At 34.6% G+C, this 20,306-nt stretch overlaps 3 protein-coding genes and 1 long non-coding RNA gene across 7 annotated transcripts; 1 reads left to right on the plus strand and 3 right to left on the minus strand.

Moving 5' to 3' along the window:
- Positions 1–658: 658 nt before the first annotated feature.
- LOC142551354 (UDP-rhamnose/UDP-galactose transporter 2-like) lies at positions 659–4,186 on the minus strand. The gene is made up of 5 exons (XM_075660552.1): positions 3,730–4,186; positions 2,815–2,999; positions 2,090–2,290; positions 1,336–1,497; positions 659–1,224 (listed from the first exon to the last, which is right to left on the minus strand). The coding sequence occupies exons 1-5, from the start codon at positions 3,857–3,859 to the stop codon at positions 865–867; spliced, it is 1,038 nt and encodes a 345-aa protein (XP_075516667.1). The 5' UTR covers positions 3,860–4,186; the 3' UTR covers positions 659–864.
- Positions 4,187–8,166: 3,980 nt separating this feature from the next.
- Positions 8,167–8,631, plus strand: LOC142551357 (uncharacterized). Its single transcript, XR_012821564.1, has 2 exons — positions 8,167–8,350; positions 8,402–8,631. It is a non-coding gene; the product is annotated as an uncharacterized LOC142551357 (long non-coding RNA).
- On the minus strand, positions 8,225–11,399 carry LOC142551356 (uncharacterized). 2 transcript variants are annotated; one of them, XM_075660554.1, is made up of 7 exons: positions 11,078–11,399; positions 10,563–10,623; positions 10,343–10,437; positions 10,224–10,257; positions 9,190–9,244; positions 9,036–9,078; positions 8,225–8,517 (listed from the first exon to the last, which is right to left on the minus strand). In XM_075660554.1, exons 1-7 carry the CDS (start codon positions 11,327–11,329, stop codon positions 8,452–8,454), a joined length of 606 nt encoding a protein of 201 aa, XP_075516669.1. In that variant the 5' UTR covers positions 11,330–11,399; the 3' UTR covers positions 8,225–8,451. The 2 variants fall into 2 exon arrangements, with proteins under 2 accessions (XP_075516669.1, XP_075516668.1); XM_075660553.1 differs by having other exon boundaries at positions 8,225–8,477; positions 11,078–11,393.
- Positions 11,400–12,981: 1,582 nt separating this feature from the next.
- LOC142551358 (uncharacterized) lies at positions 12,982–18,517 on the minus strand. Of its 3 annotated transcripts, none has more exons than XM_075660555.1 (11): positions 18,211–18,517; positions 18,007–18,076; positions 17,836–17,914; positions 17,238–17,354; positions 16,040–16,357; positions 15,526–15,914; positions 15,013–15,112; positions 14,749–14,802; positions 14,571–14,657; positions 13,676–13,804; positions 12,982–13,580 (listed from the first exon to the last, which is right to left on the minus strand). In XM_075660555.1, the coding sequence occupies exons 2-11, from the start codon at positions 18,063–18,065 to the stop codon at positions 13,269–13,271; spliced, it is 1,644 nt and encodes a 547-aa protein (XP_075516670.1). In that variant the 5' UTR covers positions 18,066–18,076; positions 18,211–18,517; the 3' UTR covers positions 12,982–13,268. The 3 variants fall into 3 exon arrangements, with proteins under 3 accessions (XP_075516670.1, XP_075516673.1, XP_075516672.1); XM_075660558.1 differs by having other exon boundaries at positions 17,836–17,911; positions 18,211–18,516; XM_075660557.1 differs by having other exon boundaries at positions 17,836–17,911; positions 18,007–18,516.
- Positions 18,518–20,306: the final 1,789 nt, after the last annotated feature.

Consider the following 20,306-nt stretch of genomic DNA (forward strand, 5'->3'; position numbering starts at 1 on the left):
TAAATCTTTAGTTTTTGTTATTTTGATTATTGGAATTAAAATTGTATGCAATAAACAATAAATTCTACAAAGTTGTTGTAAAGTTGAATATATTTTATTTAGTTGGCAAACAACTTACATTTATATCTAAAAATGTTAGAAATATAATTAATTATATATAAGAAAATTTGTAATACATTTAAATTTTTTTCAAAAACATTATTCTAAATTTTTAAATAAAATAACATAAATATATATTTTTCAAGATTTTATAATTCAAGTATATCCAATAGTATATTTGTCTAACTGACTAATTAGATAAAGTGGAATGTTATTTACACTCTTTGCAGTATAAATAGTGTTCCCTTAATTGATTTAAACAAAGTTCTGGTTCCGGTTTTTAAAAAACCAAAACTGAACCATAGATCCGATCCTTAAGAAATGGTTCTAGTTCCGGTTCAAAGGAACCATGATCAGACCCAAATGTAGGCCACATATTTATTTATTTATTTACTATTATAATAAATACATGGAGCTTTGCTCCATTCTTGCCAGTTTGTCATGTGCATGATGTTCGGTTTAGACATCACATTTCATGCATTTAGTTGGCATTATTTTTTAGTAACTCAGTGATTCAAGACACGTTTAGTTCGATAAAGTGTCTCTATAACAATAAACATGACAATCATAAATGTGACTCAATTAACACATTAAATAACATAATATTAGACATGTATCTCCTTTGCTTTCTCAATCTGTGAAAATCCAAACAAATTCATTCCTTTGTTCCTCCGCTTTCTTCAACTTCCAACCCAGACTACACAAATAAACAAATGGGATAGCCAAGCTCAAAATCTTTAACGAAACGCGAACCTGGATCCATCCCTACGCCTTAGACTCACCAAACTCAAGGTCTTTAATGGGAGTTGTTTCCATGCCTTCCTTTATTAATCTAAATTCCTCTTCTGTCAAGCTATTTTTCCCATGGGGCATGATCTTGCTATGAGTCTGCTTTTCGACTTCCACAGCCCAACTGTAGATTAGCATGCCAATTACTGCAACAAGCATTCCCAATATGTTCTTGAAAGTCAACTCTGAATCGAATATTAGCCATCCCAAAGTTAATACGCATAATGTTTTCATGTGGCCCAAAACTTGGAAAGAAACGGCCGAAAAACGTCCAATGCAAAGGTACTGGCTAATGTTGCAGAACACGGCTAGAGAACATGAAAGGAGTATGAATAACTGCAAATTATTGTCCCATAATATTAGATGTAATAGAAGTATTAATTCCGGTAAGTGAGTTAATATATGATGCTACAGGATGAACATTGATAGGACAGAATGGATGCTTACTATGGCTCCGAAAGTGAACTTGTAGTCCAGAATTAATTTTCCGGAAAGATAGTAGTCAATTATAGGACCAAGTACGAGGAGAGAACCAGCTTGAATAGGAGCTGTTTTACTCAATAATTCAAATGATCCGATCGAGTACTTCTTCTGCAAGGAACCTATTGACTGCATCCAAAAGAATATCTAATGAATATCTCTGCAGTGTAAGAATTCAGGAAAGAAAAACCTAGCAGGAAAAGGCTAGAACCAGCATCCCATTTGTTCATTAAGTTAGAATCGGTATCCTTTTTTTTTTCTTCATATTTTCAGTCATGAGATTGCAGGAGTGAGCCATTGGCGTTTGGAATGAGCAGAGCCTTTTAAAAACAGAACCCTCAATCAGTGTTTTAAATTTTAACCAAGCCTGCCTGAAATCTAAAGTTTTTATCAGTTCAATGAGGTACTTCTGAAGTGCTACCATGAAGATAAAAGGGATAGGCAAAGAGAAAAGGTTGAAGCATGAAGTAGAAATGAATTAAAATACAAAAAAATCCAACTTTGTTTAAAAAACTCCTGGAGCTTTTACTCTGCCAAAGGAGAACAAAATATTTCCAATTAGTACCACATTCTTTCATTGTCGGCCCCAAGTGTATCAACCTTAATGTCAATACACAGCATAGGCGATGCAGAAGTTTTAGACAGTAATTCATCTCATCAAGATCAAATGATATCATAAAAGTTACAATATTAATAAGGACAGGTAATAAAATTTACTCACAATTTGTTGTAAAGATGTTGAGAAAACTGCAACACAAGCACATATAAAACCTTTGGCATTCACTTGGACATCAGTCACAGTGCAAACACCCACGCCTATAACCACCACCACGACGGAGATTTTAACTTCCTTTGTGTACTCTTTATTATGGAGAATCCATTCCATTACACAGACCACAGGAATCATGCTCAGTTTGGAGATCTACACCAGAATACAACGTAACATCAGCTTAATCAAGAAAAGGAGTCATGACTAGATATATGAAAAACCGACCTCAGAAGCTGAGAAGACAGGACGCGTCTGAATTTTACAATTTTCAAAGAAAATAAAACTTAGAGCTTTGTTGTTGTCATAAATTATAAGTCACGGTTTCTAAGCTTGAAATCTATTGAATGCTATACCACAGCAAAATAGGAGCATTGGTATCAATAATAAAACAAGACAGATTTAGAGGTTTTTTATTTTATGCAGTCCCCAATGTGAGTAAATATTCCAGGAGGTGGAAGCTTTAAATATGCAAATATCGCAATCATTATTCAAAGTGTATGGATGAAAAATAGGAAGAGAATTTTAAGTTAACATAATATTAATCATATTAATTGCTCGATAAACGTGAATACATCTAATTACTAGGTAAGTAGAATATATTGGCAAGTCAAGAAAACATAGGATTAATGTAATGTAACTAAGCACCAAGACGCATGTGGGCTAAAGTTCAAGCATACTTGGTAAAATCCAACTGAGTTTAACATAAGGCTGAGATTCATCCCCGTGATAGACATATTTGCAACAATTGAGAACCAAAGAAGCTCCCAAAGAGGCACATGCTTAGAGGTAGAATATCCTGTAGCATTTGATATCGCGCCAACAAGTGCAGTAACAGCAAAATGGAAACCAGTCAATGTTGTGGCTGCATGAAGCAAAACAAGAATTAAAACATGAACTTAAAAAGATGACTCTACAATATCAAGTCCCATTAATTAAATAGAGATCACAGAATTCCACAATTCACACCTCTTTAAAGTCTTGATTGATACTAAAAGTGGAACAAAATTCTTCATAAAGATCACACCATATCACAAATATCACCCCATAAGAATAGCCCGACGATAATTATAAATAAAAAAGTAAGTTTGAAGCAAAGGACCTAATCACTTAACTCAAAAGGTGATTCCGAGGTGGAAGTGGGCTACATAAGGCAATCTGGTAAATTATGCTATACATCTGATTCAGAAAGCTACATCTTAGTTCCTCGATCCTTCAGAAATTATCACAGTAACTAGACCAGTTACAAAGATCAAAATGCAAACTGAGGCACTAATCAGCAAAAAAATTAAAAAAAAATACTGCAAATGAGGACAAATTCGTTGTAGGTGCGCAAAAGTGGTACATTAACTATATGGGCACAACTCCATTCAAATTCAAATTAAAGATGCCCACTTTCCCCAGCGAAAAAATGAGTTGATCTCAAGCAGCAAAAGTAAATAATATTCAAATATAATTTACCAAGATGCAACAACAATTATGAATAAAAAAATAACACAAGACAATAGTGGAGAGACAAACTCGGAGGACCGAGATCCAAGAAAATGAGCCCCATTTAAGCTACAAAGACACATCGCAGATCAGATGGCACTTACCGAATGTGAAAGCATATCCATTGTTGGACATGAGTTGCTTATTCGCCAGAATGATGCCCACAGAACTGATGACATTCATAGCCCAGGCACCCACATCAGACACTGCTGACGGCTTCCTCTCCACCTCCATCTCTGAATCACCTGCCTCAACTGCCTTTTGTTTACCTGGGACCTCAAGAATTTGGTAATGGCGGAGGGTTCTTGATTGTTAAAGCCGTATAATAGTGAAGGAAAGCTTATAGATCCGCTCCTCACAAGGAATGGTGTAGGGTGAGAAGAATGTGGTGCGTGGATAAATCTCACATCGGGTATACATGCATGATTTTTGCTGCGTGACTGGGAATCGATTCACGAAAACGAAATTTGGTGTGTGAGATGGGAAGAGGGAGAGAGTAGTATATACAACGAAGTCAGTGTGATTCTTCTTTTCTTTCGTTTAAGGATCCAAACAAATTAGGATTTGGATGTGTGGGTGTGGTAACTGGCAATTGGGATTTCAGAAATTCCCCTTTTGATTTTTGGTAAAATTTCAACAAAAAAAAATAGAATTTTAAATGCCAATTTTAATATTATATATACATATATATTATAAACAAATATATATATATATATATATATAAATTGGAGTTAGAGAAACAAGAAAATGGAAAATAAACAATGTAAAATCGTTTAACGAATGAATGATAGCTATTACGATTTGATCGGATAAAATGATGAGTATGTCTTTTATGATACGATTTCACAAATCTTTATCTATGAACAGGTCAATCCTACCGATATTCACTATAAAAATTAATACTTTTAGCATAAAAAGTAATATTTTTTATGGATGACCCAAATAAGATATCTGTCTCACAAAATACGAACCGTGAGACCGTCTCACACAAGTTTTTGCCTAAAATGATTTGATCCATTTGAAACTTAACTCAAATTATTTATCCATGAATATGGAATCAAATCTTTTGAACCAAAATTTATCATATTTATAGTTTGTGCATGTCGTGTACATATAAACCGTTTTTTTTATAATAAAAAGTTGTATAATGGTAAATAATTTAGATATTATATTAAATTAAGAAATTTAGAGATGTTTTTGTAAGGTTTTTGATAATTAATTAAAATAGATACTAAAGTAGATGATTTGTTAAAAAATATCAGGTTGTGACCATTATATGATTATCTTTTATGGTTAGACACAAGTTTTTAATTACCACCAAATTACAAAGATCTAGCAATATATTACATATTGGGACAAAAATTGAATTAAGCGAATTTCATGAAAATGAATAGCTTTCTTTAATTTTCTTTTTTTTGTGGATTTGAATATTTCAAGAAAATTTTTGAATCAAAGAGTGAAGAAAAGGAAATAATCTAAAAGAAAATAAATAGAACAGATGAATATAAGATATAATATTACAATTATTTTGAAAATTCAAATCCTAAAAAATCATACCAATTTTGGGTGATTGAGTAAATTATATAAAGGCAAAAAACTTGTGTGAGACGGTCTCACGGATCGCATTTTGTGAGACGGATCTCTTATTTGGGTCATCCATGAAAAAATATTACTCTTTATGCTAAGAATATTAATTTTTATTGTGAATATCAGTAGGGTTGACCGTCTCATAGATAAAAATTCGTGAGACCTCTCACAAGAGACCTGTTATATAAAATGGCATCAAATCCATTTCAAATATGAATTTGAAACATTTGAAAATAATATTAACCAAATTCCAACAAATCTAAGATTATCTAACATGCTCAAAGAATTTGTTTGTACCATAAAATCATAGGATTAAATCGTTAAAAAACTATTTACACAAGATTGGTTGTACACATTTTATTGATGATAATTCATGTTTGGGTATAAACTTTAAGAAAGAAGCATCGTGAGCCACTCATTTATGAAGTTGCTGGAATTGTTGATGCAGTGGAACCAAGTAAAATGGCTACATGATCGATGAATCTGCTGTTTTAGAAAAATAAAGAGTTGTAAATTGTAATAGAGTTCCCCCCACGCAAGGAGCCCATAACAAATCTTTGACTTGACACAAAAAATCTCTTTCAAACATGGAACGTTTAATAGGTGATGATATTATCGAATGTTGTGTTTGGATTGCAAGTATTTGATTCGGATGGAAGGATTTGATATGAGGAAGGATTTGTGGATTGAAGTATTTGATTCGGGTGGAAGGATTTGATATGGGGAAGGATTTGAACTGACATTCATTTTGAATGGATTTCAAATACATTGTAATCTTCGTTGTATTTATATATGCACAAAAACTCATATGAGGCCATATCAATTATTAATTTCATGAGACAGGATCACCGACCTGACTTGATCCATGAAAAAGTATTAATTTTTAATGTATTATGCACTGGGTCAGCCCGTCTCGTAGATATGGATCTGTAAGATTGTCTTACAAGATATATACTCATGCATAAGTTAAGGTGAGGTGAATTTAAAATCCATCGAATATAAATTCATTTAGGGGTAGGGATGTCAATGGGTCTGGGTCAATGGACCACCCCATCTAGACGGGTTTAGGGCATACTAAATGGGTTATGGGGTGGGTCTCGGGTCCAGTTTGTCAGACCCGTATGGGTGTGGGGCAGGTCATGGGTCCTATAATACCCGCCTCATACCCGCCCCATATATGTGAATATAAATATTCTAGGATTTAGTTTTATTAATTTTCATTTTTTTAGTAGCTCACCTCAAGGTCAACCATAGACATGACTGATTCTTTTTTACTCGCTGATTTTATACTGATCTGTTTAAGTTCTGTTATAACTTATTTTGGGGGATGTCAAGATTTTTTTTAGAGAGTTAGTAACTCTTTTTTTATGTAATTCATTATGTCGTGAAAATATTTTGTTTGTTATTATTAAGTGTGGTCGAAATACATGATTAGTTTTATATTGTGTTGTATTTATAGGCTTATTTGTTTAATAATTCAGTAATGTGACAAAGAAGATTAATGTTTTCATTTTAAAAAAATTCGGGTCTCACGGGTCTCATGGATCTAACCCGCCCCGTTTCGTATTCGGGGTGAGACGGGTCTAAAGAATATTTAATCGGGGTGGGATGGGTAATGGGTCGAAGTTTTCTTCATGGGACGGGTCTTGGGTTTAGTAATACCCACCCCATAGCCGCCGCTCCATTGACATCTCTATTTAGGGGTGGGCTCAGGTAGGGACCCGTCTCATAACCCTCATACCCAGTTTCCGTCCCAATAAAAATAGAAAATCTTTTTTTCCTCCAGATCTTGTATCTTACAAGTATAGAGACTCGAATGTTTGAGATCATGTTATATAGAAAAATATATATAAAAGCTCTCCAAGCACAAATTGAATATGGACATGACACGTCAATTTTTTAATTTCGATTAGCATGAGCACGACAGAAAACTTACATAAACATTAAAAATTAAATCATCTTCTTGTTATATCCAAAACAATAATTAACATACAAATTCATTGTTTCATTAACCACTACACAACCTTGTCAAGCTCTATTTGGCAACAATCTTAGTTTAATAATTGTTCGGTGACTATATTTATCCACTAATAATATTTTATGAATAAATATAAAAACCATTAAAAAAATATTACCATTGCCATCAATGAGTAATACCAGACGTGGATTTCCTTTTGATGATGGGTTATGTCCTTTCGGTCACGTCGCTGAAGAGGAGACAAAGATGATAACCTCTTTTTTATTTTGTACAATTTTATTTTTTTATAATTATAATGTTTGTCTATATTTTTATTTTATTTTATTTTATGAATTAGTTAACGCATATCAGAATATTTTCTGGGTGGGAATAAGACAGGATTCGGGATTTTTTCATTCCTAAATTAATCTCAACAACTAAATTGATTTATAATTTTAAATCTAACACGACATAAACTAGTAATATATTGTTACTATTGTCGCCTTGTGCAAAACGTACTTGTTTATATTTCTACCAAAACAAATTCACTTTTGAATGGTCTCAGCTCTTTACATAAGCTCAACTGGACAACAACCTCATTGAAATAACTTCAAAAAAAGAGCGAGCAAATCAGCATAAACTCATGGATGATATCATAATATTTCTCAAAGCGAGCGTGTGTACCCTACACCTGGGGTCATCTCAGGCGCAGCGATTGCCGTTCCCCTGGACTAATCTTGAAAATTTACTCAAAACACATTTTTTTATTCAATTACTTGTTTAACACAAAAGAGTCAAACCCAAACCCCAGCAATCCAACACCCCAACGCCATAATCAGAAGAAGATAGTACTGAACAGAAGAACGCGATGAAGACATCTCAACATCTAAAACAAAAAAAACAAAAATAAGTCTGAAAGTTTTAGGTAGTTTAATGATTTGATGGAAAAAGATGAAATTGAATTATTGAAGAATTTTAATGCTACTAATTATTTAAAAAACGTGCGCCAACTTGTGTCTCAGGCTCCATGGCCTTGCGCCCTTGACAACTATGAATATCATAAACCCAGTTCTTATTGCTCAAGCCAACTCGTTCATCCTATACATGTGTCGTTTCATGGATTATTAACTCCACAAACATATGACTCACAGTACATGAATATTTGATTACATGATAAACCTGTTATTTTTATCACAATGGAAAATAGAGCTCACATAGTTCCACGTAATCAGAGTCTTATATCCCATTGAGGGTGACCACAATTTTGCGTGGAGTAGCAGAGTCACGGTGCTCGCATAGCCATATTCCCTGGAACAAAGGAATCAAAATTCTTAGAGATGCTCCGGTCCTGTAAAAAACTGACATGTCTGTCGTAATTCTATCTGATTAATAATTCATTAGTCAACAAAAGCAAGCAATTTAAGAACGTCAAATCATAGTTGAAAAGTGATCATATAAGAAATGATGTTTTAATGTCACTCGTGACATCAATCCCAGCACCGCAGTGATCATTCACGTCCTTTCTAAGATTCAACCAGAAACCTCCCACAGGGAATAGTTTACTTGACAACTCAAAAGGCCATAAGCAACATATAAACTACTGGCACACACCTCTGCAGTCAGCCCAACAATGCAGCAGCGGCACACATGAATGACACGAGTGTATTTTTAGGAATTCGCATGTTTCACGAGTAAACTAAAACTGAAGTCACCCCGACCATCCTGATTACTTGAGCAGGACAATTACATCCTATGCAATCCTAAAAACTTTATTGATGACACTGAAGACTCCGATATTTAATTCCCCTTTTTCTTTTACTTTGGAGTTTGCAAAATATCACCAGAGGCATGTAGTTAGTTGAATACCTGCCAAGTTCCCATATTTAGTTTTCCATCCGTGATGGGGATCCTGCATAAGTTTATTATCATGAAAGTTCACCATGAATCAGGCCACTTTAAATAACAATGCAATTCAACTTGAAAGGAAAAAATAGAAAGATAAAGGAAAAGAATTGCGCACGAGAGAGAGCATCCAAATATTGAAGACTTGATGTGAGCCGGCATGTCATCTGGACCTGCAACAAAGACACAATAGCAAAAACCTTGTCACATATTATTGGGTAAGAAAATCAAATCATGATATCTTGCTTGTTTTATATTTTCAAGTGCTTATGATTTATCCAGATCAATTTGTTCACCACTTGTGGATGAAAAAGCTACGAATTACCAACACAACAATAAAATTGATGAGAGATGCCCGACAGAAAAAAAGTCTATATGCCACCCCCGCCACCCCACATGACAACTTACTGTACAGATAAAACTAGTTTCTAAAAAACTTGGATTGCTTTCTAGGAAAACAAACTTAGCGCAATTCTATGAGCAAGAAGTCAGCATATTTAACAAAACTAAGAACAATATATTCAGGATAAATGATAGAGGTACTGGGTATGTTATGTTCTTCAAGCGCCATGTAGCACATATTTTTGGCAGACAAGTTAAGATAATTAATAATTAGTAACCTGTTAGCTAGTTGAAGACATCATATAGATCAATATGTGTCTAAAGAGAAAATTTATGTTCAAATTTTCAACTCTGAAAAACATTTTTCCCTCGCGGTTGCTCATCTCCTTTTATCTTTAATTTTCCCCATTAATGGACAAGGATAATATGAGGATATGCAGTAGACAAATAACAAATACCAAGTTTCTATTCTTATGGGAACTGGTCTCCCACAACTAAGAGCCAACAGCAGGTTAATGTGTACGAGTCACATGAGAAAGTATTCAGTGCAACAGGTAACAACAAACATGGTTCAACTGGTTATAAACACAGAATGCTATGTATGTGGTCTGACTGATACTTTGCATTGTACGACTGTTGCTAGTTCAACTTCAATAACTCAACTACGACTTTTACTCCAAGTAACTTTCCATTTGCCAAAAGTTAACATGCATAGGGAAAGTTCAAGAACCTTTCGACAAGGACATGGAATAAAGAAAAGGGAATCATTTTCACAACTATGTTCCTATACAAAAAGGAGGGAGCCACTACCTTCAATGGTATGTTCCCATGGTGCAGACGGTCCCTGAAATTAAAAGCTCAAACAAATGAACGCCATCTGCCAATAATAAATGACACCATCTGAAGAATGGATAAAACAAAGGTACTACCTCTGGAACTATTCTGTTCAAAAATGTCTCTGTGTCGTGTCTGACATCGGAATCGTAGTTTTCATTCACAGTCAAAGAAGCACTTGTATGCTGCACTGTTTTTCATGCGCATATTCAGAATGAGGACATCAGAGAAAAAGGAAAGGGAGTGTGGAATGGAAAACAACAGAGGACATGGAAAACTAAATTATAATAAATGGACAACTCGGCTCAAGCTTACAGAAAAAATGAGCAAGGCCGCATTGGAACCCAGATAGATCCTGTCCAATCTCTTTCAAAATCTGAGGCAAGTTGAAAAGTCATAAAAGCAAAATCAGCAGACACCACGTCAACATTTTAGTAGTAGGGAAAGAACGCACTAGGAATGTTGAAGGCACAATTTTTTTCTTTGTTCGCGTATGGACTTCCTATTGAGTCCAATTCAAACTTAAAGGCCACGGATAGGCTGAAAACCATCTAAGCTTCCTAATTCCAGAGTTTCCATACCACATATAACACAGAGAATTTTGAATTCATCAGACCGTGGAGTAAAAATTGCACAAGTCCTTATCCAGGTAGATAAAATCACGATTTTCCATGGCAATAAGCAGTAGGAAGTACAAAAACCATAAGCGGGTCGGCTAAATGCAGGTAAATGAGACTATTTATACCGAAGTGGTTCAGTTTATGATATATACAAAACACGAAATCTCCGACGTAAAGTAAAGCAAAAAAGTGTGATGAAAGAGTGAACACCTTGGATGTGATGAGATGGCAGCCGCGCCTCTGGGAAGGAACGGTAACAATCTTCTGAGCCCATTTGGGATTTGCAATTCCCGAAGACTCCGCCATAGTAGTGTTTTGATTATCCAGGGAAAGATGCTGGCTCTTGATTGCCGTTGTTCTAATCTTCTGAGATACGCTTATACTTTGAACTAAGGTGAAGGTGGACGATGATGAAAAGAACAGTGTCGATGAAGGTACCACTGGAGATCGTAATGCTTGCATTTGCCCCAATTTTTAATTTCCCCGGTTGCTGCAAACCCCTAATTAATTGACTGACTTAGGTCTGAATTGGGATTATTTGTGCGAGGCCTTTCATGTTTGTGTGGTTGTGGGCTTCCCTTCATCTTTGTGTTGGATACTTCTCCAATTGGCCCAACTTAATCGCTTAAATACATATTTTGATATGTTGTCAACTTATTTTGTTCATTTATGTATTCATCCAATGTAACAATATATATATATATATATATATATATATATCGGACATTTATGTGAATATCGTTGAGAAGATATCTAATTATTGTATATATATACATTGGACACTTATGTAAGCACTTATCACAGTTAAATCATATCTAATAGATGAACGTCATTTCAACCGTCTTCACACGGTTTTCATGAACCGTGTGTGTGTCATTTTTTAAGCAAAGCAGATTTCCATTTCAAATACAGCAGATTGCAAAAATAATGAAATCGAGTCCAAAAAAGTCAGAATCACTTTTCAAGTGTGGCAGTAGTTGACCGAAGCCTAAGCATTTTGCGAAAAATATTCATGATCTCTGAAACAAGTAAAGCACCAGTCTGCACTAGCCATTGGTGCAAGTTGAGACCGGATGCAGCCATAATCATGAAACGCAAAAGTTTCCGCCAACTAAGGAGAGAAAATTCCGGGTATGTAATTCGAGTTTGGACCAATAGAAATTAATGAAATATGTTAGATATCGCACAGTCGCTTGGATTAAGTCATTGAGAGTTGTATTTATGAACCAATATAAATGAATGAAATATGTTAGATATCGAACATCGGTATGACCAAGTAGTCTTGTCATTTTCAACGTTTTGTCATTTTCAACTAGTAGCTAGAAACTTCATCTTTGATCTTTCCTCTTCACAGTCGGTTGTTTAGCTTGGTTGGCCGCTAAGCTCAGTTGGTTTGGAACACACGTCCTGTGTTGCTCATCTCTCTGTAAACGGTAAAAGAAGTCGATTCTAGGTAAAAGAATCAGGTGCCCGATCACTAACCATGGGGTGGTCTTTGTCAAGCCATTTATGTCATAACAAATGCAAGTATGCGCCAAATTTGATATAAACTTAGACAACAATCAGATGAGAAGATAAAGTCAGTTGAAGCTTCTACTATCCCTTTTAGTTTACCAACCCTCCCTCGCCCACTTGAGTTTAATTCAGTTCATTGAATACCACCAAAACAAATGTCAATGTTTGGCTTGGTCTCAAGGGCTTGTATTTTATTTGTCGAAATCGTTTTCATTAGATTTGTGAACTTATTTAAAACTTCCGGTCGTCAGTCAAAGCTCCAATTTGAGACCTGTAGTTGCGAAATATTTTATGAACAAATCAGGTTAGTTAATCCAGTAGGCAAGCTGCCAATTCCATCGTGCTCATTATCAACAACCAAATTACAACCCGATTTAACTAAATATACACCCATGAAGGATCATAGTGTCACACCAACATATCCATACTCTCCTGTCAGCCCGAAGGAATTTTCTGCTGTATACCATGATCGCGGGAAAGGATTGTTTTGGGAGAGAATAAAGTTGGTTATCATAAGCACACACGCCATTTCTAATTCTAATCTTGCGACCACCATGAATCATAAATTATAACAAAAAACACTTTTAAAACCAAACAAAGAACATAAAATTGTTATGTTAACCAAAAATATATAAAACAAAAACATCTAAAACTTCGAAGTCTTTTACGCTGAGAGGAATCAATGGACACTAGCAAAACCAAGCCTCCACTCTCTTACTGCTATCTCTGTACAGTGAACAAAATACTCCCACAGCAATCTTGATTATTACTCTAGCTAGAAACACAAGCCTCACAACTCATAATTACATCAAATCAAATCAAGAAACAAACTATTCATGAAGCACCCCAGGTTTATACCTATAATTATCATTATCATGTAGATAGCTTAGCTTCCTTGAGCTGCTATTTCTTTATGGATCAAGTATCGAAACGATGAGGTCTGTTCTAACCAATAAACATGCTTCTCAGGTCGACCCTTCACACATGTTTTAACAGCTTTTCGTTGTATACCAACTAAACATTCGCCAACTGCTTCTAAAAGCGCAGCCATGTCAAGTGACATATCCTTTCCGTAATAGCACAGGATTTTTGGAAGGTAAATCTTTGTTTCCTTGTGAACATAAACCGTAGCTTGTATGAATTCTTCTCTCGCAACTTTCAGGTCCTCAAATATTGTGCTTGCCTTGTAAAGCCGCACCTATAATTTAATAGATATAAAAAATGGGAAAACAAAGAACTTTCCATTTGTTTCTATTTCGGAATAGCTAAGAAGGAAATGCATGAAAATATTACCGCGGGATCTGAATAAGCACCCGAACTAAGTGCAAAGTGAACAAGTGGTTCAGGGTATTCGATGGCATAAGTATGCTTAGAGCTCCCACTTTTGAACTTCTTTCCAGGAGAGAGAATTGTTTGAAGCCACTGCATAAAACATTCATGTTTGCCAGCATGAAGCGGATTACATAGACATAAACTTGGTAATGAGTCAAAGAACTTGCTTCCACTCGGTCTCACTGAGAGCACTAAAAAACCAAAAGCTCTAATTTAATGGCAACTTATTTCGCCTTTTGGCTACTACCATCATAGAGCCAAATGTGGTAGTTCAAATCAATTTCGTTAAAAAAAATCCAAGCTTCAAGGTTTCGTGGCTTCAGATAAATTACTGAAACCAGCTATATTTGACCAGATGAATCATATTTTACCCCAGTGATATGCCAAATTACACATTAAATGGCAAACACTGATTAGTGGAAGTGGCTGATTAACCCTGAAAAATAAAAAGCCAAATTGTCCCATTTGTTCGTAGATCAGGGGCAAATAGAACTCAATCACAGGGTATTCCGTCTTTTCCAAAGATTTATCCCGGTTTCCACTCTATTAGTGGAATTCCTAAAAGAGAAAGAAGTGAAACTGGCAAAGATACATTCCCTCAGTTATTTCCCAGAGTATAATGACTCCGGAACAGCACCATGTCTTCTGAGCAGATCTTGAGGAAGAATTCAATGGCGAGAGTTGAGATGATAGAAGGAAGTCCAGGTGGACCCATACGAATAATTTTCAAATATGGATCCTTAATTGGACCGGGAGGGGTTTATTACCAATTTATTTATTTTTTATCAGGTCACCCTTTTATTTTTACGCAGAAGTATTTGCCACTTAATACATCACTCGAGGACAGAGTACATACCGGTGCAGAATAGTGTGATCTGATTCCCAGAATGGAGCTTTGTATGTCATAAGCATTTATGTTATGTCCACCCACATTATAGGCAGCCTGAAAGAAAATTTGTGTACGGATTTAGTTAACTGCTATAAATAAGAAATACAACCTACAGACTATGTGCTATAAAAAACTGTACTTCGACCTTCACAATGGAAGTGCTTTTTATATAGTTTTGAGTGCCGTATGCTAAATAAGCCTGCAACCAAAATGAAATATCATTCAACCACACAAACAAAAGCCGGAAAGGTCATACTGAAACTGGTGGGCAACCTGTTACTATATTCGGCTTTCATGAAAAAAATATTTAAAAAAATGTCTGATAATGATGATGGCCATTATTCAGTATATCGGTAGTTAGAGGATTTGAAGGTTACACAAAATTGATATAAAGTTTTGCGGGCCTTACGTGCATAACCAAGGCATTGTGAATATTGATCCAAAAGGCAAGCTTTTCTTCACGCCGCATCTTCTTAGGGTCAACAATCTCAAGACTCTTAACCAGGGACCTGCGCCAAAAATAGTTGAAGGTTATGGAAATAAAGCGATTAGTCGTGACTAAAAATGTATTCATGGAACTGTATCAGTTAGCCTCTTTTATAAGGGCACTCCAATACCATGACAGATTCGACTCATTTAATTGACTAAAAATGTGTTGGGAGGAAATTAGAAACGTTAATAATAAAGCCAAAAGATTAAAAAATGCTTCTTGTGGGGGCACCAGTTGGCTAATATTTAGTAGGAAGAAAACCGTACATATCTGACATGGGTCTTAAACCAAAATCCAATAAGCTCCTTTAAGGTTATTAGATGAACTATCCTTGTAAAGTATAACAAAAAATTATCATTTCATTAAAAATAAGCCATTTGGCTGATTTTAACAGAATCTGACCAAATCTGACAAGTAGATAAATGCAGACACCTGAATTTCTGTAGCATTGTGGCCGCGTAACTGTAAGTTTCATCATCTAAACATATCTTTAAGACTTCGATCATTGCAGCGTACGGACCATTCTCCTGTTTGAGGGCTTCAAAATCACAACGCTCCGTAGTTTCATCATTACATTGAGGACTCCAACTACCAGATAAATTTCTGGGAGAAAAAGTGCTGGAGGAGCAGAATGATGAAGTAGACGAGGCTGAATAACCTTTGTGAGTGAGACAGGGGTTGGCCAATTTGCAGTAAATTGAAGTTATGCATCTTACGATTTCCTCAGATAGTCTGTCGGGGTAAACAAGAGCATCATTGGTGCTGATATTTCCAAGATGATCTCCTAAGCTACGATGACGAGAATAAGTTTTTCTCTTCTCCTGAAATTGTCCACGAAAAATTCTTACATGCTCATGATAACAGAATAATTTACAGCTAGGAACAACGTAGGCAGCAGAAATGAACCAACTAAATGCAAAGTGTTTGAGAAGTGAGGCTTATATACACTTCCAAATGATGACTTTGTGGTTGCAACGTGAATCAAATCATTAGGGCCAGCTAAAGCACTTGTAGGCGAACTCTGATCATGATGGTGATTATAGCTTTTTGGGATTCTCAATTTCATCATGTGCGAAGTTTGATCAGACGGCACAAACCCCAAAGGTGGTCTTCCAGTTATTTGTTGTCCATTGACCCCATGGTTTCCTGAAATACTTGGGAGATGCTGCAGAAAAGCGGTACGGTACAGAGAAAGAAGATATTGTTCCAAGTGCACTATTTCAATCTCAAGCTTGGCAATTTCTGTCACAAGTTCTTCTGAAGACTGCACAAAAACAGCCAACTAATGAAATTAGGTCATCAGAGTTTCACAGACAGAATATGACATAAATAAGTCATGACATGCACCCCAACTCGTTTAGTTTCATCATTTGTCAGAATGGTGAATTTAAAAATGAGAAGGATATCTCTATTTATCGATGGATCCCACTAAAAGGAATGATTAATTTTGTTCCACTAATTCCAATTACTGTAGTGGAAGAAAGCAGATTGATATATAAATGTGATATTTGCACCAGAAACACTAGCTAAAAAGGAAGATTAATTTCTTGAGATTTTCACCAAAAAAAAATTAATCAAGGGAACTTAGTTATGCAAAGTCCTACAAACATTTATCGAGTTGATTAGCATCAAGACAAATCTTCAAAGCCTAACATGAAATCAAAATCTGGAACTAGTCTGAACGAGCCTTAAATGTCTGTTATTTGCAGAAATGCCCCATGGGGATCAGTAACTGTAGACGTAGCATATTGGCCTTCATGGTTAAATAAGCTAACCTAAAGGATTACCACATGCATCATGCCTGAAAGTATTACACCATGAATATCACCAATTCCGGGAAAAGAAATGTTAACAAAATAAAAATAGATTAGACTGGGCTTGCTTCTGATCAATGATAGACTGGCCTCGATAGTAAAGCTTATCAACCAATCAAATGAACAGAAGAAGCATGATACAAAGATCATGTAACAAACACATCACAAATCATGTCATGCATAAATCTCATCTTTCTCAGCACTTTATACTGCTTTATGAAAATGCATGATAATAGAACATAGCGCGTTTCTACATTAGCATGTTCCCTTCAAGTATGATAAAATGTAGTAAGGGAATTAGCGAGCCAAGTACAAGATAACTACTATAACCTTAGAAGTCATCTTGCCATCTGGAAGAAGACAACTGATTGATTCAAAGCACTGATCCTTTTCTGTATCCGAAAAATTGGATAACTTGCTAACAGATTTAGTCTCCATGCGCAAAATCTGTATCACAATCACAAGTTGAAAGAAAACCATTATATTGATAATTGGAATTAGCAGTGTTTTCTTCTGGTCAGCAAAGACTTGGGTAATTCAGAACTCAACTCCTCAGATGGAAAAAAAATGAGAATAAAACATTTTAGAAGCCTGAGAAAAGTTCCATTTCCCGAAAGCAAGACACCATTGTTGAACAACCTAAACAAACAAAAATTTCTGATTTCACTGCCAAAATGACCAGTGACCAACCTATTTTAGCTCAACTTTTCACCAAATGAAATGCCCTTTTCAATTCAATTAGCACGTAATTAGTTCATTTAACCAAGTTGCATGAATCTAAGAATTAGTTCAGCTTCCTCATAAATTGGTTGCTATTTTCATCTAAATAAGTACAACAAAACCTTAATGTCGGAAAACGACCGATGTGACAGAAACTGAAGGTAAAAAGAGGAATACAAAAGCAAATAAAAATGAGGGAATTACGCACAGGACGATTTTCATGGCGGGAAGGCCTCGGCGACACGTTGAGTACACAATGATCATCCTCTTTAATCATCTCAAAACTGCTGCAAATTCCACAAATCAATCAAAGTACTTAAAAAACAACAACAGAACACAAATGAACACTCCCAATCTCAACCAATTACACTTTGCACACCTCTTCCATCTGGATGCATGCGGAGTCGGAGCAGGAGAAGGGCAGTCCACTGGAGGCATTGCGTCAAAATCTAACAAAAACCCAAGTACGATCTCAGCACCGACGCCCAGAAGCAATACAAGTCGAGAACTGAATCAAATATCACTACAACGCTATTATTTATCATCAAGAAAAAAATATCCCAGCAAATCTTGAAGTGGGTACCTCTGCCACACTCTGCTGCAACCAAAACCTCTAGGTGAGAGAAAAATGTGGCAACAAAGATTTAATTAAATGTGTTGGAAAACAAAAAAAAAAAAAAGAAAACAAAAAACAAAGAATCGATCCGTATAAAGGGGTGGGTGGGAAGACCAAGCCAGGCCAGGGGCAATAATGATGAGAGATTCAATGGATTAAAATAAGAAGAGTGCGAATAAAATAAGAAAGAAACAAAATAAAAGAGGGTCATTAACACAGTGGCGTCAATGGCGGATTGGCATTGAAGTGGGTGAATAACAACAGCAATAAAAAACAAGCAAACGTGTAGTGAATTCGATGAAAGAAATGCAGAATTTTTTTATATAATTCAGCTGCAGCGTCTGTCCAAATTAATGCTATAAAAAAATATTCTTGGAAAATTAAAATTTGATATTTTATAAATAATTAAGGAAGGATGTAAAATTAAAGTATCATTAAACATAAGATTATAATTCGTCTTTTTCTTTTATGACGACGGTATCAGAGTCGTCGTCGTAATCACAAATTCGTCCGAAAAAATATTGATAAAAAAGTGAAATCTATAATCGCTAGTTAAGCGTTTATCTATTACAATAATTCAAACATGATTCGTATTATTTAAGGTTGACGTTCAGTGCGGACTGCATGGAATATTTTCGCGTAGGATTTAATAATTAGTATTAATAATAATACATGGAGAAAGTGGGTGAGGGGCCGTTTGGAGAAAAATGGCATAATGGGAGGTGAAACGGAAGCATTGAGTGGTAATTATGTGTGTAAAAAAATAGGGTTTTTTTTTTAGATTTTGGTAATTTCGAAAAGGTTTTATTAAAAATTATTGCGATCTCTTATGATTTATTAAATTATTATAAAAATAATACAAAATTTAAAAAAAATTGAGTCACCGTGCTTCGCCCATGGAAGAGACGAAGCAACAAAAATATATTTTTTAATAATTTTTCATTCCTCCACTGTACAAGAGGGGGAGTGTTATTTGCAGTATCTATAATTTATATATAAATTAATATATGTATATATATATATATATATATGTATATATATATATTATTTATAAATAGGTAATTGAAAACAAATATATATATATATATATATATATATATATAGTTTTGATATCCTGCACACCTACCGTGCACACCTTTGTGAGCACCGATGATGTGTCATTCACCCATTGGATGTGATGAAATATAGAAAAATTGCGCATCCAATGGGTGAATGACACATCATCGGTGCTCACAAATATATGCACGGTAGGTGTGCAGAGTATCAAAACTATAATATATATATATATATATATATATATATTCAAAATTGAGCTGAGAAAATTATTCTTTTCAAAAATTAATTCAAACTCTAATTTATTAAAAAAATTTAAATTCAAATTCGATGATAAAATCAAAATACAATTTTAATCTATTAAATTTATTTAACTTCTATATAATATGAGCATAAAATATTTAATTTAAAAAATTTGGATGAGCAACTAATTTTATTTTCATTATTTAAGATGAATTTATAAATGTAACATTTTCAATTAAAATTTTGAGATATAATATATACTGGTAAAATATGCACATGCGTTGTATGTGTTATTATCATTCTTAATTTGATCAAATAATACTAAACAATTAACATGCAATTATTTTCAATTTAGAATAGTTGTTCGATTTAAAATGGAAATTTTTTTTATATTTTTTATGTAAAAATATGGAGTGACTTGATGATGTTTTTAGTCGAGTAAGAAGGACAATTATATAATTAAATATTTTTGTGTCATCTAAGGTAGTTAATCTAAAGGTCTCACACTTGATAATATAGTATAGATATAATAAATAAGATCGTGATTTTTTTTTCTTGAATGAAGTCTAACGTTAAATAAACAAAATATAAAATAATTTGTTGGTCAATGATTATAAATATTTCTGAAGCATATAATTAGGTTCATGCTTTTAAAAATATCATTAAAATATTTCTCTAATAATATTTAAATTAGAAAATTATGGTATATATCTCAATAACTAGAAAGTTGAAGATGATTTGCTTCACTGCGACCAAACATCTCATTT

Source organism: Primulina tabacum, chromosome 7 (assembly GCF_025594145.1).
Source record: "Primulina tabacum isolate GXHZ01 chromosome 7, ASM2559414v2, whole genome shotgun sequence".
In the NCBI taxonomy this organism is placed as follows: domain Eukaryota; kingdom Viridiplantae; phylum Streptophyta; class Magnoliopsida; order Lamiales; family Gesneriaceae; genus Primulina; species Primulina tabacum.

Coding starts and splice junctions, on each gene's coding strand:
- LOC142551354 (XM_075660552.1), bottom strand. CDS start 3,859: ATGGAGGTGGAGAGGAAGCCGTCAGCAGTGTCTGATGTGGGTGCCTGG. Junction 2,291..2,814: donor ACTCAGTTGGATTTTACCAA/GTATGCTTGAAC, acceptor ATTCTGGTGTAG/ATCTCCAAACTGAGCATGAT. Junction 1,225..1,335: donor AGTTCACTTTCGGAGCCATA/GTAAGCATCCAT, acceptor AATAATTTGCAG/TTATTCATACTCCTTTCATG.
- LOC142551356 (XM_075660553.1), bottom strand. CDS start 11,329: ATGCAAGCATTACGATCTCCAGTGGTACCTTCATCGACACTGTTCTTT. Junction 10,624..11,077: donor GCCATCTCATCACATCCAAG/GTGTTCACTCTT, acceptor AACTTGCCTCAG/ATTTTGAAAGAGATTGGACA. Junction 9,079..9,189: donor ATATTTGGATGCTCTCTCTC/GTGCGCAATTCT, acceptor AAACTTATGCAG/GATCCCCATCACGGATGGAA.
- LOC142551358 (XM_075660555.1), bottom strand. CDS start 18,065: ATGCCTCCAGTGGACTGCCCTTCTCCTGCTCCGACTCCGCATGCATCC. Junction 16,358..17,237: donor ATGGCAAGATGACTTCTAAG/GTTATAGTAGTT, acceptor GTTTTTGTGCAG/TCTTCAGAAGAACTTGTGAC. Junction 15,113..15,525: donor ACAATGCTACAGAAATTCAG/GTGTCTGCATTT, acceptor TTTTTGGCGCAG/GTCCCTGGTTAAGAGTCTTG.